The sequence below is a fragment of the Argentina anserina genome, chromosome 3, assembly GCF_933775445.1.
Source record: "Argentina anserina chromosome 3, drPotAnse1.1, whole genome shotgun sequence".
NCBI lineage: Eukaryota > Viridiplantae > Streptophyta > Magnoliopsida > Rosales > Rosaceae > Argentina > Argentina anserina.
In genome coordinates this window covers 5,316,698-5,329,920 of record NC_065874.1, presented here as the reverse complement: position 1 = coordinate 5,329,920, position 13,223 = coordinate 5,316,698, and the positions used below count along the sequence as shown (strand labels likewise).

At 35.7% G+C, this 13,223-nt stretch overlaps 3 protein-coding genes across 5 annotated transcripts; 2 read left to right on the top strand and 1 right to left on the bottom strand.

Moving 5' to 3' along the window:
• Positions 1-13: 13 nt before the first annotated feature.
• Positions 14-554, bottom strand: LOC126786887 (non-specific lipid-transfer protein AP10-like). Its single transcript, XM_050512850.1, has 2 exons — positions 208-554; positions 14-29 (listed from the first exon to the last, which is right to left on the bottom strand). The coding sequence occupies exons 1-2, from the start codon at positions 552-554 to the stop codon at positions 14-16; spliced, it is 363 nt and encodes a 120-aa protein (XP_050368807.1).
• Positions 555-1,003: 449 nt separating this feature from the next.
• LOC126786886 (pathogenesis-related protein 1-like) lies at positions 1,004-1,483 on the top strand. The gene has a single exon (XM_050512849.1). It carries the CDS (start codon positions 1,004-1,006, stop codon positions 1,481-1,483), a length of 480 nt encoding a protein of 159 aa, XP_050368806.1.
• A 3,570-nt stretch (positions 1,484-5,053) lies between these two features.
• LOC126786064 (protein ALTERED PHOSPHATE STARVATION RESPONSE 1) lies at positions 5,054-11,149 on the top strand. Of its 3 annotated transcripts, none has more exons than XM_050511769.1 (7): positions 5,054-5,085; positions 5,700-5,820; positions 6,135-6,967; positions 7,746-7,930; positions 8,546-8,766; positions 9,482-9,812; positions 10,419-11,149. In XM_050511769.1, exons 3-7 carry the CDS (start codon positions 6,181-6,183, stop codon positions 10,863-10,865), a joined length of 1,971 nt encoding a protein of 656 aa, XP_050367726.1. In that variant the 5' UTR covers positions 5,054-5,085; positions 5,700-5,820; positions 6,135-6,180; the 3' UTR covers positions 10,866-11,149. The 3 variants fall into 3 exon arrangements, with proteins under 3 accessions (XP_050367726.1, XP_050367727.1, XP_050367725.1); XM_050511770.1 differs by lacking the exon at positions 5,054-5,085 and adding an exon at positions 5,199-5,344 and having other exon boundaries at positions 6,144-6,967; XM_050511768.1 differs by lacking the exon at positions 5,054-5,085 and adding an exon at positions 5,199-5,344.
• Positions 11,150-13,223: the final 2,074 nt, after the last annotated feature.

Below are 13,223 nucleotides of genomic sequence, written 5' to 3'. Positions count from 1 at the left end.
CTATTTGATCCCTTCAAAACACCGGAACCCTGCACAGCACAGTAGAAAAGCACAAGATCAGTAGAAGTATTGTACATCTTTTATATATATACAGTACAAGTACATTAATCCGTATCAAAGCACATGCAGTCATATATGAAATGTATTAAATGAGAGAGAGAGAGAGAGAGAGAGAGAGAGAGAGAGAGAGAGAGAGAGAGTAATTACGTCTTGCAGTCGACATTAGGATCAGTAGGAATAGGAACCTTGATCTCACAAGGTCCAGTGATGTTCATTAGTTTTTCAGGTATGATTTTAACTTCAGCTTTAATAGCTTCATCTTTCAAACATTGGCAAAGAGACCTGCGCTTCTCTTCGTTATCAGCTTTATCAAGAACAAGCTTCACACCTTCACAACACTCTGGAGGGGGCTTCCCAACAGCAGGGCCCATAACGAAGGTCGCGCAGGGCAACATCTCGACTATATCTGCGTCGCATTGGCCGATTGCAGGACATGCATTGAGGATGACGACCATAATCGCCAGTCCAGAGAAAAGCATTATTTGCTTCTCCATACTATCTTTTGGAATTGGAACAGATTGAGTTATCAATGAAATGGTAAGTTGATGTTGATTTTTGGTTTAGGATGTTTCTTATATATAGGGCAATTTGCCAGTAACTAGAGTTGGAGAGAGAGATCCCAAGCAAATCTTGGAGCTCGATCAATTTTCTAATTTGGTAAGTACGTTGGACCTGAAATTCACGTTGTTCTGTAGCTAACAATATTCCAAACTACGTTGGTGGCCATGCATGAAGGGAAAAAAAATCTCCTATTCCCTCTCCATACAATTTCCTCAAGTTTCTCTCGTGCAGATATTTTTGTTCTCTTCGATTTGAACCCTATTGAAACTCCTTATGTTTCTCTTCTCCACCTGTATCATATGGCAAATGTGCACATTTTCCGCTATAAATACATAAATTATCCCAAGAACACATCAGCCAGTGCCTAAGAAACTCTACTGATATGGAACTGTCTAATAAGATTTCATCGGTCCTCGTTTTTCTTGTAGCTTTATCTCTACTCCATTCCATTCATGCACAAGATGCAATCAAGGACTTCCTGAACGGCCACAACTTTGCCCGGAAGGCTGTTGGTAACAAACCCCTGGAGTGGGATCCTGTTCTAGAGCAGTATGCTAAAGACTATGCCGCAAAACACAAGGACTGCCAACTTACCCACACCGGCGGTCCTTACGGTGAAAACCTTGCCATGAGTCCGATCGAGATGTACGGCTTAGATGCTGTATCAATGTGGGTGGGGGAGAAGAAATATTACAGTTATGAGGCCAGAAATTGCGTCGGTGGCGGCGAATGTGGGCATTACTTGCAGGTTATCTGGAACACCTCGACTCATCTGGGGTGTGCTAAAATGAAGTGCGACACTGGGGGCACTTGGATCGGCTGCAACTACAACCCCCCTCCAAAGGGTGACTTGCCTTACTAATATGGTTTCATTTCTGATAACTATGTGTGTATGCACACCACACTATTATGAATAAAATGAATCAGTAACTGGATAAACCCCTGTTTTTCTTTTAAAAAAAACGACTTTTCAATCCCTTTTTCATATCTTGTGTTGTTGAATTTTAATTGTTGTGATAGGAGAAGCGATGACATTTTCCCGCTCTTTCCTATAGTTACTTGTACATGTGCCCTAAGAGGCTAAAAATTGTATTCAGGCAGCGCATGCTTTAGTTAGGTATGTAGCAGTTTTGTTTCCTACATTTCATTTTAGGTAATGGATGGATCATCTGTCTATCCGATGTACTAATTGCTTAATAATATATATGCAATTTATTCTTCTAGTAAACAAAATTGTTACAGCCATCGAATAACAACCAAAAAAATCACAATCTCATGCATTTTCGAGTTAATGCATGAGATTTAATACAAATATGATTTCCAACCTATAAAGTCTTATAAGAGATCTTCAGTCTGGTTGAGTCTCAAAAAAGTTTGGCCAATGTTTTTAAATTATTTGCATTGGAGTGTTGGTAATAGTAAGATGATATCTTTTTGGCAAGATAATTGGTTGGGTGAATCTCTTGCTACTATTGTTGGAGTAAGTGGTTCTATTCCACTTCATGCTAAGGTGAATGATGTTATTGTTGATTCTCATTGAGTTCTCCCAGTAGATTTTATTTTTTCATTCACTCAAGCAGCAGAAAAAATTGAGCGTATTACTTTGCTTGATGCAGACACATCTGACTCTCTTTTATGACCGCACTCATCCTCAAGAATTCTGACAGTAAAAGAAGCTTTTGTTTTCTTCTCAAATCTTGATGATCATAAAGATTGGGGTAAAGTGATTTGGAGTAAAGCAATCAACCTCACAAAACTCTTGTTGTTTGGAAGGCTCTTCATGGACGTTTACTAAGTGATGATGTTTTATAACGGCGAAATTTTTCACTTCCATCTCGTTGCTCCTTTTGTGGAAGTCATGTGGAATCGAGTACACATCTTTTTTTGCATTGTTATAAAATTGTGGCAGTATGGAAATGAGTTTGCCTTCTATTTTCTCATTCATTCTCGCCTTGGGGTACCCTTGATGAAGTGTTTAATGATGTTGGTGTTTTAGCGTTCCCAAAACCTAAACGTCGACTTTGGTTTTCTAGTTTTCTGTAATCTAATTTGGTTTATTTGGATCACTAGGAATCTGGTGTGTTTCGAATGTAAGATTTTAATGTGTTGGAAGCCCAACATCATCTTTTGGAATTGTTCAGATAGTCTGCTCTACATTCTTTTCATCATGACAAGAAGCATCACGATATGTCTATTTTCTCTATTTTTGATATCTCACAACTATCTGCCAATGCTAACAGCTTCATCCTATCTTTTAATTAAGGGTTTCTTAGCTGTTGGTTTGCTATTTGTTATGAGTTTTTATATCTATTGTTTTGCATGTGTGAGTGTACACATGCCAGATTGAGTTTTTATTTATTCTTTTTGTTGGAGTTTATCAGACATAGGATGTCAGATTCTTTTGTCTCCCTCCTTTATTAAATAAATAAAAAAATGTTTCACAAAAAAAAAAGAGTTAATGCGTACTGGTTCATGTTCTTGGTTCTCCTTCAGAGTCACAATCTCATGCATATCCATCAGTCCCTTTGTTCACTCATATGATTCGAACAAACATTTCACTCTTAAACCTATATGTTCTTAAATCTTAGGGGGAATTTAATTTATACCTAATTTTCAAGACCCATTTTAAATAAAACCCATTGAATATATCTTTTCAATAGACACATAAAATTGTTGACTGTGATATATCTTATGTCATATTTTATGTAATATTTACAAACTGCCACCATTTAATTATAACATTAACATAATTAAAAAGCTTGATTAACGATTTGTATTCAATACCTTAATTATGTGTTTATTCTTTCTTGTAATGCTAATTATTTTGCTGTTTCAATCAATTTAATTATTATTGCAAGAATCATGGATTGTTTCTACAATTTTTCATTTTATGAAAAGTTAGGTGAAAGAGAATTCATTATTTATACATAAGGTATAATTAATCATAAATAAGATACATATATATACATCTTTTTGTATGACACATATATATTAGACACCTATATATTAGCTTCTTATTTTTATTATACCTATTCGTTAGGTTTCCTATTTAATTATACCTATGATTGTGGAATATATATATATATATATATATATATAGTTAATAGGTAGATTAAAGTTGTAAATAGTTGAGAGTAAAAGGTTCTCTAGATCAGGTTTAAATTTGAAATAATAATATACCTAAAAGAAGAGAAAAACTTGCCAAAGAAAAAAAATTATGTACCTTGCAATTAGACATTTTTCTGAGTATGAAAATCAAGGTATCAATGTGAGCTTATGACTGAAATGCAATCCAATTTGTTGTCAAAACTCTTTTCCCCTTTCTTCCCTCTTCTTCAATTCTTTCTTTTATTTCATGATATTTCTTTAATAAACTCACAAAGACATATGTACAAAATATTATGAACACTTATCTTCTTCTCTTACTTTGAAATAATAATACAAATCTTTCTGAATATTCTAATCAAAGTCTCCTTTTATCTTTTGAAAGAAAAATATGAAACTTTGTTAGAAATGAAATACTTTGACGAAGAGAATATATATTATAAAGGGAGTAGAGTAAATATATAATAAGGTAAGAAATTAAGAATGTAAAATTTATGATAAAGTTAAATTCAACTAAATTTTAGCTTATTGTTTGAATTCAAATTGATACAAAGATTGTGTCACATATTAAATATAACATTTTACAATCTGAATGACAAATTAGTAACATGAAAAATAGAAAAACACCATTAATTATAGACATACGCTCTATATAGTAAGTTTGCTTACGTGAAATGAGTGTAAAATGAAGAAAAAATATGCGTGGGTTTATTTTAAAAGAGACTTAACAATAATCGGTTTATATCTAATTTTCTCTAAATCTTAATAAAAACCGATCTAGCGAAACCCCTTACTTCGTCGTCCTCTTTCTTACTACCTAAGAAAGAGTTCAGTACAGCTTTATCTCTTTTCACAGCACAGAAAGGTAAGCACAAGCTCACAACTTAAAAGATTAGCATGATTATTGAGAAGAAAAGCAGAATGAGACTATGAGAGTATAATATATAATGACACTTGGTCCATAAACAGGAGCCAAAAGAAGGTAGACAAACTTTACACCAAAGAAAAAGAGGAAGAGGGAGACACAAAACAATGTCACGGGTCACATTAGTATTGGTCAGCAAAGCAACACAAACATAGACTCTGGAATTTCTGCTTTGAACAATTGAACTCTAAAGTGACCAAAGCCCTCCTGACCATTTTCCCAGTTCATCTCTCCTTCCTACTACTAACCTGCGCACCCCTGCCCTTAATGGCCTGGTAACCCTGGTTGTTGTTGTAGTTATAGACTAACAGTTGTAGGGTTGGAGACTCATAAACACTGGAAAACTAGTCACTTGTTGAGTGGCCCAGAAATAGTGTCTGTGTACTCAACTACTCATTCATGATTCTTGATTCTTGCATGAGCTGATTTTCTGGGTGAGTAATATAATAGTAACACTATACATCAATAAAGTAATGCGTTTTGTGATAAATTGCGCCTCTTTTGGCTTTGGATGCTTCTGTGTTCTATATTGGGTCTTGTGCTAAGCTCTCTCTCTCTCTCTGTTCATAATGGTGTCCTTTTGAAAAGCATGAAAAAGGCGACGTCTTTATCTTGTTGTTCTTCTCATGGAGCTTTTTGCTTGGGGAAGATTCTACTTTCTGTGTTGATGTTCTGAAGAACCCAAAATTCCTGGTAATGGTAGCAGTAATGCTCCTTTAGTTTGTTTTGATTTTGCTGGGCAAAGCATTGGCCTTTCTCTCTCTCTCTCTCTCTCTCTCTCTCTCTCTCTCTCTCTCTCTCTCTGTTAATGACAGTTTCTATGCCCATTGTTAATCTCTTATTCTGTCTGGGATTATATATATTTTTTGTTAATTGTGTTTATTTATTTACTGAAGTTTCAAGTTTTTTTTTTAAAACATATCTGAAACTCTGCTGCAGAACCCTGAAAATTTACTTTTGTTTAATCCAGCTCTGTTGGGATTTGGGGTTTTTCCAAGATGGTAAATCTTGTTACTGATATGTTTGTCTGTTTTTGGGGGATTTGAAGCATTGGAAGTAGGAAGCACTTGGGGTGAGGATGGCAGATCCAGGACTTGGAGGTGTTTGATGTAGCGGCACAAGTGATGAATTAATGGTGATGAGCACGCTTGAAATTCACTAAGCAAAAGGTACCCAATTATTGTTTTTTCATTCTGCAAGATTTGGAATTAGTGGGTTTTCACACTGACTAGATTAAGTTTGAAGCTCTTGAATTTGGTCTTCACTGTTGTCTTTTCTGGATATATAGTTGATCATCTGAGCTTGAATTTTAACTGCAAAGCAGATGTGCATTATGATTTGAAAAAAGGATGTGTCCTTTGTCTATTGGAATTGATAACAGTGCCAGACCTGAAAACTGATAGTTTTACAAGATTACAAAGACTGAAAACTGATCCTGCAATTGGAATTGTTATATCTAATTCACTAGTATATTTTTCATCAGAGTCAGCAGAAACTGTTTTGTTTCTGAACGTGCCAGACCTGGCAAAATGGGCGGTGTTGCATCAAGGGTTAACAAGGAAGAAAGGGTCCGGGTTTGCAAGGAGAGGAGGAAGCTAATGAAGCAGTTGGTGAGATTTAGAGGTGAATTTGCAGATGCCCAGTTGGTTTATTTGAGAGCATTAAGAAATACTGGAGCAACACTAAGGCAATTTACAGAGTCCGAGTCATTGGAGCTTGAAACTACTTCTTATGGCCTGGGATTACCACCATCACCACCGCCCCCCTTGCCTCCTTCCCCTCCACCACCACCTCCTCTCAGCCCTGACTTCAGAAAGTCCGATAATGATAGGAAAGAGGAAATTGGCCTAGCAGAAAGTATGGAAATTATAGAGGATGATGCCAGTACCCCACCACCTCCTCTGGTCGAACACTCATCATCTTGGGACATTTTTGGTTCTTCTTCACCACATTATCAGAAACATGATGAAACAGTGGAGCCAAATGATGAGGAGAAGTGGGCAGATACTAAGCCAGAATTCGAGGAAGATGAACAGGAAGAGGAAACTGTTGCTAATGTTGTGAGTATGCTGCCAAAGAAACTGCAGCTCAAAGAATCGGTCGAGGTTAATTCATCAACAATGAGGTGGCCATATCCTAAGGGCTCGGCGGATACAACCATGGTACTATGGAAACGAAAGAGGACTTTGGAGAGTATAGTTAAAGAGTTGGATGAACATTTTCTGAAATCTTCAGCTGGTTTAAAGGAAATTGCTGTTCTCATGGAAATCAAAGGAGGGAATACATTTCTGCCACAGCGTACCAATGAAAACAAAAGTAAGTACTAAAGAGTCCAATTGAGAAGTTCTTATCTGGTAGCATATCATACTTGTCCAATGACCGTGGTATCGAACTTACCATAACTGAAGTGTTTTGCTTAACCTTTATTCAGTGTGGTCACATAATTAATTTGTCTACCTCAACTTTACTTGAAATTCGGTGGGGCATTATCTTGTTGGAGAAATTATTATATATACCCGCCACATATCCCACTTGGCGTACCCCTTAATGTTATTGGTTAATTTTTTACTGTGATTGTTTCTGATTGGTTCTTATATGTAAATAAACTTTTGTCATTTTCACCGCTTGCATGGTAATTATACCATGGCGTAATATGATTAGCTAGGTATACCACATGCAGTGCCACGTGGTGTGGCGGGTACACAAAATAATTACTTTGTCTTGTCGAGGATGCACTCACTTCCTAGCTTTATTTTTTAGTTAACATTAGCAGCATGAACCTGAAATGGCACCAATAAGCATTATGCATTTATGCTTAGTGATAACTGTTTGCTTAATATTCTTTTTGTTTGTATATGTATCATTTTGACCAAAAGAAAAATAACAGTGTGGTTGTCAGGACTCCGATTATATCACTAAATGCTTTAATTGGTCCTGCTTGGTTTAGAATATTACGATATATGCTTTCAGAAATTTGTGATCTAAAGAAACTTGTTAGGGTACAGCTTATTGATCAAAATGCATCTATGTGCTAGTTCGGTGACTATAGATTATTCAGTTCCTCCCCAGATTCATTATACTGTACATTTGACAGGGAAGAGGTGCAATTCTGCAAAGGTCTTTAGTGCATTGTCATGGAGCCGATCTGCTAGGGCACTTCAATATTCAAGAGATGCTGTTGAGTCTAGTGGTCCTAGTGAACCTTGCAGGCCAGGAGCTCATTGCATTACTCTGAGGAAGTTATATGAAGCGGAAAAGAAACTTTACGAGGAGATTAAGGTAAAAATAATCTTGACGAATTAGGTATTACTTGTATCTAGCTGCATTTCAATTATTTGAACTCGAATTGTGTAGATGATTATAATCCCTCTGATTAAGTGTTTCTGATGTGCTGTCCCATAAAGTGATAAAACCAATGACTGTGCTTTCATTGTAAAATATTCAACATAGACATCAGTTTAGCAGAAGTTCATGATGACGGGGAATTAGTGTATTAGGGTCAAGAATATCTATATACTATGGCCAGTAATTTGCAAGCTCTATATGGCAAAGGAAATTGCAGTTAGTATTTCTAATTATCCGTTGTAATCATCTGCTGTGATGTTGCTATTATATGGTTCAGACTCAAACTTGATTGGAATTCTATGTACATAAGGCCTTAATCTTATGTTTTCTTTTGATGCAAACAACAAAAAAGTACACTCCACTAAATTCACCAGTTCTTAGACCTGATAAGTTTTGTTTTCCTGGTAAAATATTGTTATGATGTTGATTGTTTCTTTAAAAGTTTTGGTTATCGGTTATCTCTGCTATTAGTATTATGTAATTAGCATGCACAATTCTCTCCGTCTGTCTCTATCTCTATCTCTCTCATTTGATCAATTTAACATGCAGGAGGAAGAGCTTACCAGACTAGAATACGAGAGGAAATCCAAATTACTGCAAAAACAAGAGGCTGAAGGTGACTGCATCAAGAGTGAGAAAACTCGATTTAGTGTTGAGAACTTGGAGGCTGACATCTTAGGTTTGCAGCAGTCCATCAGCAGTACTTGTTCTTCTATGGTGAAGCTCATAGATTACGAGCTGTATCCTCAGTTGTGCACATTAATTTCCGGGTATAGTGATCATAATATCTCTTATGGAAATGCAAAATGACATGATATTAGCCTTAATGTACATGGGGCAGTAGGACATAAGTTATCTCCTTGCTATTTTCTTCTTGAAAAAGAAAAAAAATGATCAGACACTATTCTTTTAGCCTTCAGTACATGGGACAGTAGAACCATAAAATGTCACTTCATGATTTGCTGACACTTGTTCTCTAAGATAAAGGGAACTGATCATCTCTTTAAAACTTTCGTCATGCAGTCTATTTAACATATTTACAGAAAAGTCATCATTTATGCCCTCCCAAATTTCTGTATCTTAGAGTTACTCTCAGTCTTGTTACTTTGTTCTCCGGAACATTTCTCTCACATTCTTATGACTGGCATTGGTATTTCTATCTGGTACTAAAACCTTAGCGGGCACATGCAGCCGTAGGTACCAGAGCAATACTGGATACATATACATGAAACCTGAGTTGTAAGTGTTGAAACTACAATGCACATGCAGTCGGCACACTGGTTAATATATTAGAAAAGATGGAGCCTGTATTGAATTAGTTTCAGCTTGACAGGAACTTCGAAAAGAACCTTGGATTAGTCTTTGTGGATCTATCTTCAGCCAAATTTTTTGCTTTAAACATGGAATCTTATAGTAATAGTAAACATGTATCCATGTACAGTGCTGGTGTCCTGAGATTATCTTTTTTGATAAATCCCCCTGCAGGCTTTTGCACATATGGAAAATGATGCATGAATGCCATCAAGTTCAGAATTTTGTTTCTCAGCAGTTGAATAATCTTACTGATATTCATAAGATTGACCTGAGCACCACTTATCATCGCCAGGCAGCCATTCAACTAGAGTCTGAGGTATCTTGTTGGAATAACAGCTTTTCTGAAGCCATAAAATCACAACAAGAATATGTCAGAACACTTTGCAGGTGGATCCAGCTCACTGATAATCTTGTGGATGAAAACCGACAGAGTTTGTACTCTTCTGCTGTTTGTCGCTTGTGTGGCCAATGGCAGCTTGCCCTTGATGAATCACCAGATAAGGTACAATCTGTGGGCACCGCTGATTTTCTTGATGATCTATTGTAACAACTATTGGGTACATGCTGTCAGTAAAAGGGAAACCATATATATTGACATGCTGCCATTACTTGTGTTTTCTTAGAGTTTCAATGCTTGGAGTCTACCATGCAATGTTGGTTAGGAACTTAGGCAGTTTGATGGTCACATTGAGTCTTGCTGAGGAAATGTAATCAGTATTCGTGTATGCATAAATCAGTCTTTTTCCTCTGCAAAGCAGGGGTTGAGAATCTATATACCGTCTAGTTTAGTATAAGTTTTGAGAGTTAAATAAATAATTTTGTATTTCATTAGTGTCCTGTGATGGAGTTGCTACGATAAAGGGAGCATGCTATACATTTTGGGGTGTTGAGTATGGTAACCTAGGTAAAATGAAAGGATCCATGGTGCTAGACATCTAGGATGAGTTGTTCTTCTCAGAGTTCAAATATTAACAACATTAATGGTTTATTTTTTCCGATGAATTCAGTGCCTAAATGCTAGTTTTCACGGTTCTATTAATTAGTTCCATCATACACTGTTTTTGTCTGAAGTTTCCAAGCTGGCCTGATGCTTTATTGTTCTTGGCAGGAAGCGGCAGAGGCCATTAAGAGCCTTCTATCAGCTGTCCACAGAATTTGTCTGCAGCAAGAAGAGGAGCACAATCTGCAGAAGAAATCCGACAAACTTGAGAAAAGGCTGCAAAAAGAGTTGCATTCATTAGCTGACATGGGGAGAAAGATGGAACTCAGCTTCACTGATGAAGATGCGTGCTCTGACTTGGACCCTAAGCATCCTTTCGCAATAAAGAGGGATAAAACTGAAGCCTTAAAGAAGCAAGTAGAAATTGAGAAAGCCAAATATCTCAATGAGGTTCAGGTCAGCAAGAACCTGATATTGGACAATCTGAAAACTTACCTTCCCAAGGTGTTCCAATCATTGATGGCATTTTCTAGTGCCTATGTGCAAGGCATTGAGGCTATATCTTGTGACACTAAGCAAGCAGAGTGTTCCGATGGTGAACTTCAAATCTCATAGAATCAATGATCTCCCAGAAATATGGAGATGAAGTGGAGGTTGTCACAGTATGTAAAGAGGATGCATTCTGAGGCTTTCTTAAGATTGGGAGATCTAATGGCTGTTGCAAGGAAAGAATACATTGCCCTTGAAACCATTTTTTGCCCTAAGAAACTATGAGAAGATTGATGCTTGTCATTCAAACCTTTATTCTTGTCTTCTGATGCTTCCACTTCTTATATTTCATTTTCATTTTTTGGCCAACACTATTTACGTAAATTTTTACTTGACATGTTCCTATCTGATTAGGACTAAATATTCCATTAGGAATAAACCGCCTTTTTTATCAATAATAGAAACCACTAAAGTAAATTTGAACGGCAGAAGTAGCTTATTCTAGAATGAGTGAAGACTCTTCCAAAGAGAGAGAAAACTTTATCAGTATTCAGTAATCTTGCAAGCTAAATAGAAAGGGATTGATCACTCCACCTTCAAGAATAGAAGGTTAACAGTACGACCAGGTTTTAAGAATACCAGTTTAAAGTGGACAGAAAGAGATGGGCATTTACACGAAGCCTACCTGAAAACCATTTTTACAAACAACCATCCACTTCCAACTATTGCAAGTGATCACCGATCAGTGCAGGAGCATACAAAGACCAGAAACATGAAGAAAAACCAGATAGATTCTTGGCTTTCCAACAAACCAGATGAAAGTTCATATTTTTCCAGAGCACAAGGGATCATGTTAATCAAGTAATCAACTTTGCTATTTAATATTGGTCTTGAGATTTCTCTGATCCAAAGTGATCACGGCAATAATGAACTGAACAGAGTTATTAGGAGTCAGAGAAGCGTACCCTTCTAGAGTTTGACGAGAGAGGAATGGTGATGGGTCAAGGAGAAGCACCGGAGCAGTGCCCTGTGAACCAAATCTGTCAAGAAGACAAGGACTATCCACTAAGGCCTAGTTTGGTACAACTTAACTTCTAAAAAAATTAATTTCTAGGTTGACTTGTAAAATACAGTGTTCGGTAACTTCAGAAAAGTCAGTTTTTTTTATAGAATTTATAGGTGACTCATAGCAGCTTTTAGAAGCAACCTGAAAATTATTTTTAGAAGCTGTTTTTACTCAAAACTCAATAAATATTAATATTTTTCTATAAATTCTTAAATAATATCTTTATCTATAAGCATTCTCAATATGTTAAAACAAAATCATGTCATTTTTTGTCATTGACGATATCTACAACAATTTTGTTTAAAATTTACCAAGTAATTTATTTATCGAAAACACTTGTCAAAGTAATATTTACTAAACACAAATCTGTTTAAATTTAAAGTTGATTTTTTTTACAATATAGTCGAAACATTTTTTTTTTAAATCCACAACAATACCAAACTAGCCCTCATTCCACTCACGTCAAAAACACTTTTAAAGTTTTTAACATATCCTTGGAATCTTCCCACATATTCTATAGCTCTTTATTTGTTTGAGAAGCACATATGTATAGACCGCCTATTTTTTTATTAGGACTTTTTTTAGAAATAATTTTGAGAAATTTTAAATACACGCCTCATTTCTCTTAATACACACATACTTCTTAATACACTACCAGTTTAACTTTTCATGTAAATTCTTCGCTAAATGCACACCTCAAAGTACCAAAATTACCCTTTTATCTATATCATGAAATATTTTATTATTTATTATCTAGTATAATTATAATTTAATTAACATAGATTTTTTTTCAAATCTTTCACGTTTTCTGCTATATTCATCTTGGTCATATAGAATAAAGCAAGGCATGATTACATGATCACTGCCTTCTAAGCATAATTCAATGATCCAAAATAAGTTCTCAATCCTAAACTAACAGAGAATCCCGAATTGCAAAACAATGAACTAGCTAAGTACAAATATATATGAATGCAAATGGCTTACAGTTACTCCATCAATTACTCCAAGAAAACAACTAATATGAGAAGATAAAACTCATACCTTAGCTGAAGGATTTATGTAATTATCTTAAAAGTCAATCAGTTTTTATTTTTATTTTTCTATAATAATATGTCTATTATGATCATTTAACCTAATTAAATTAGATTTCTGTAAAAAAAATAAAATAACGTGGTGTGTATTTAAAACCTCTCAATAATTTTTGATTAGGAATTATTCTTCAATAATACAGAAACCATACATGCCTAATGGTCCATAAAAAGGATGAGATTCATCATATGCCCTAGGAATACACATGTCCTATTTTGATTAGGAGTTAGGGGCGGCCTTTTGCTATAGTTTTAGGGCTGGGCGGTTAGCCGCTACGTAGTTTTAGGACGTAAACCCTAATCTCATATCGAACATAAGGAACAAACTTG